Source organism: Marmota flaviventris, chromosome 16 (assembly GCF_047511675.1).
Source record: "Marmota flaviventris isolate mMarFla1 chromosome 16, mMarFla1.hap1, whole genome shotgun sequence".
Lineage (NCBI taxonomy): Eukaryota > Metazoa > Chordata > Mammalia > Rodentia > Sciuridae > Marmota > Marmota flaviventris.
Window position 1 is genome coordinate 55,383,622 of NC_092513.1, and position 3,771 is coordinate 55,387,392.

A 3,771-nucleotide genomic window follows, 5' to 3' on the forward strand; every position below is an offset into this window, starting at 1 on the left:
TTGACTTTTAATAACACCAAATGTAAATAATCTGTTTAGTACTGAAACACTATCTTTTTGCCTATGTGGGTCATGGGTTCAAGACCAAAAACTAAAAAACAAAATCAAATGATGAAATCCAAGAAGATGGGAAGGGAATACAGAACCTGGTCCTCTATAAATTAATACTTTGAGGTTAACTTAAAGTATCATAGAAAAATGCTATTTATTCATTGGTTCATTCTACTCAAGAGAGGAACTCCCAACTGTTTAGTACTGTCCTATGTTTTTAAAAGTTAAAAATATACCAGAAAACTATTATGATGTCCTCATACTTTCACTCATATTTGGGGTGAAGATAACTACAGTCAAAGTAGCAATGTCATAGCAAATTATTTTAGATTCATCAGATAAACTGTTAAATGTTTACTGTGAAGCAGTATTAGTTCCAAGGGAAAATGAAGCGATCTTATGTTTAACTGTTTGTTTGGAAACTTCTTTTATTAAAAAAAAAGACTTTAAATATTGACGCTATTTTCAATACAGGAGTGATAATACTCAATAAAGCATGGTGTACTTGATATTGTGACCTCACAGTCCATCTAACTTCTGGATCACTCTAGTCTCTGCAACATACCCTAGTATAAAAATGCAAATACCCTTTTTAAAAAATAAAGAGGCCTTTTGGACAGTTGCATGAGCAGAGTGGGAAGGGGCTAAGAGAGTGCTCTTTCCTGAATTACTTATACTTTGGGCTTTGAATTCATTTAGAAAGATCAATTCTAAGAAAACTGAATCAAATCAACCCTTCAAAGCTCCACAAAGAGAGGGGGGCAGGAAGCTTGTCATTCACAAGCAGCAATCCACAAAACCAGCCCCAAAATACAAGGGTTAGGGAAATTAGGGGTCAAAACAAACAAACAAAAAACAAAAACTGGAGTAAAGTGCACAGTTACTGTAAAAAATATATTATCTTGATCCTAAGAAAATTAAGAGAATTTTATCTAATGAACTAGATTGCTGACCTTTTAATACATTTGGTTTTCATGAAACATACAATCACCATCGGACATAAAAAGACTAGTTAGCTTTTTAAAAAAAAAAATTGCTTGGAGTTATCTACAAGAATCTTGTGAATGCAATTCAAGAATAACATTCTGTAGCTCTTTGGATATTGGATGATTTCCTCAGACCAGTCCACAAAGGAATTGGGGAGCTGTTAATGCACTAATCCAAATGAGTATTTCTTCCATCTTCTCTCTCCTTTCCCCCCTGTGGCTCCTCTTTCCCCCTAAATGCCAGTGCTTTCCAGCTCTCCATCTTCAACGCCTGTGGCATGAGACTGGGAAATCATGAAGAGTTTCTCCTTGTTTGTAAACTGCCTCTGCACCTGCTGAGGTTGCTCGGCCGCGGGTTGCTCCTCGCTGGGACTCTCTGAGGGACACTGCTCCGCACTCAAAACGGTGGCATCTTCACAGTCTTGCCTTTTACTGGCTACTACTTCCACCACCGACTCCAAGGAGGTGCCGGTCTCCTGCAGGGGAGTGTAGCCCTTATTGCTGCTCGATAGGTCATCTGATTGGGAGCTCCCCGAGTCCCGCCTGGCACGGGACGAGTCCTCCTGTAGCAGGGGAGGCGAGGGGATGGCGGTTGTGTCCTGAAGGCTGGAGTCCAGGTCCGCACCGCGCGGGGAGGGCGGGGGCTCGGGGGACGGCGGGGCCCGGTAGTCCGGGAGCCCGCTGGTGCTGCGGCGCCTCAAGGCCGCGTACCTGCCGGTCCTGGGCAGACGTCCTCCCTGCCCACTGGCGGTGTGCGCTGCCGCCGCTCCCCCGGGCTCATCCAGCTCCCCAAGCGCCCAGTGCGCGCCACCCTCCGCGCCGCGAAGGTCGGTCAAACTCAGTTCAACCTCGCCCCGTGGGATTTCCTGGGAGCCGCGTTCCCCGGGTGGCCTCTGCCAACTGCAGCTAGCGCCCTCCGCTTCCCCGTCTCTGTCGCGGTCCCCTTGTAAGGGCAGCAGCGCAAAGGCGCTCAGCGAGGAGCCCACGAGGGAGCTGGCGGTGCTCTGGCGCCCCCAACTCTCGGGTGGGCTGCAGGGCGCCGGGCTGCTGCTGCCGCTGGCGGCCGCGGTGGTAGTGGCGGCTGCGGTAGCCACAGCGGTGGTGGCCCGGCGACGGCCCGCTACTCCGGAGCGCTCGCGGTAGATACTGTACACGGCTTCTGCCAGGCTTGGGGGCTCTCTCAGGCAGCGCGGGGATGAGGCCAAGTCGGGTGGGGACGCCGCGCCCCGGGCCCTTCCGCCGCCCCCGCCCAGTGCCGCGGGGTGGGGCCAGGAGCCCCTGGCCAGCATCGCTGCCGCCCCGAAGGTGTCCCCAGAACCTCCACAACCCCCGGGCTTCAGCTCCAGTCCCCGCGACTGCACGTAGCTCAGGAAGCCGTTGAGCGGTACAGTCCCAGGGGGCGCCGAGGTGGGAGCCGAGGACGATGAGGAGGCAGCAGCGGCTGCAGCCGCTGCTGCAGCTGCAGCCAGGTCTTTGGCGCGAAGGCTGTGCACGTCGATGACGGTGGAATAGAGATCACGTAGGTTGATGATCTTGGTCTTCTTGTCTCGGTTTTCGTGCAGCACCGCGTTGGCGCAGATGAAGAGGAAGATGCCAATGCCCATAATGAGCGGCCCAAAGACCTTAAGCTTGTCTGAGTGCAGGTAACCCGAAAAGATGCGGAAAAAGAAGCCCACCGACGTGGAAGAGGATGAGGGAGGGGCGGCTGACCGCGCTGGAGGCGTGCTTCTGGGCACGCCCACGGAACTGGAGTTGACATCCTCTGGAGTCCCATGGTGACTCCTGGACGAGTTCTTGCTGCCACTGCTGCTGTTGGCGGTGGTGGTTAGGACGCGGTTGGCACTGCCCGCAGCCAGCAGCTGCTTACTGCCCTCCCTATTGGCCGTGTTGGTCTTTGGCCAGTAGCCCACCACAGCCATAGCTATGCCCACCAGTAGCACGAGGATCCCGCAGAGGGCGATAAGGCCGGAAATGGAGCAGAGCTTCAGCTTGCCTTTCACCACCACCACGTCATTCTTGCGCCTCTTCTTGGTTTTCCTCTTGCGCTTAGGGACCTGGCTTGGGGGGCGGAGGGGATCCTGCTTTCTGGCGGAAATCCTCAGAAGGCCTCCGGTGGCGATCATGGCGAACTCGTGGAGATAGGGGCTTGCCTGTGGGGCTGGGGCAGATGCTTGTGCAGAGGGGGCGCCAGCTGTCCACTAGCTGCTTCGCCACCTCCTCCTGCTGCAAAGCAGAGGAAGACAGTCAGAGGGTGTAGGCTTGACTGCAGCAACATCCCACGTGCTGCAATTGCCCCACTCCAGGATCCCGGATCCCATGTCATATGTGACCACCACCCACACTCCTGAACCTTTACCCACTAGTCCAAGCGCCCAGTACAGAGACCAAAAGTGGGTAGATATAAGTGAAGAGAAGCACTGTTGCCATAACTGACAGGTGGTGATGAAATAATTTTTGAGAAGTTTTCTCCTTCCGTCCCCATCCCATCCCCCACACATAGGTAATCCACCAATGTTCATTTCAAACCCTCTTGGCTGGCAATCAATGAGGTGCCAATAATTGATACTCAGTTTGGGGACTTGAGGACTCTCATGGCAAGAGCCTTTCTCTTCCTTTGTCCCACTGGACTCAGAAGATTTCCCAAGGGAGGGGCCACAGAAGTGGCAAGTCTTCAGGCAAGCCCAGGAGTCTCTCAATGTGGAGCCTAAAGTTACTGAAATAGTCATGAAAGTTA

The 3,771-nt window shown here is 52.5% G+C and overlaps 1 protein-coding gene across 1 annotated transcript; it reads right to left on the minus strand.

Moving 5' to 3' along the window:
* Positions 1-1,270: 1,270 nt before the first annotated feature.
* Tmem200c (transmembrane protein 200C) lies at positions 1,271-3,160 on the minus strand. The gene has a single exon (XM_027942896.2). It carries the CDS (start codon positions 3,158-3,160, stop codon positions 1,271-1,273), a length of 1,890 nt encoding a protein of 629 aa, XP_027798697.2.
* Between the last annotated feature and the right edge of the window lie 611 nt (positions 3,161-3,771).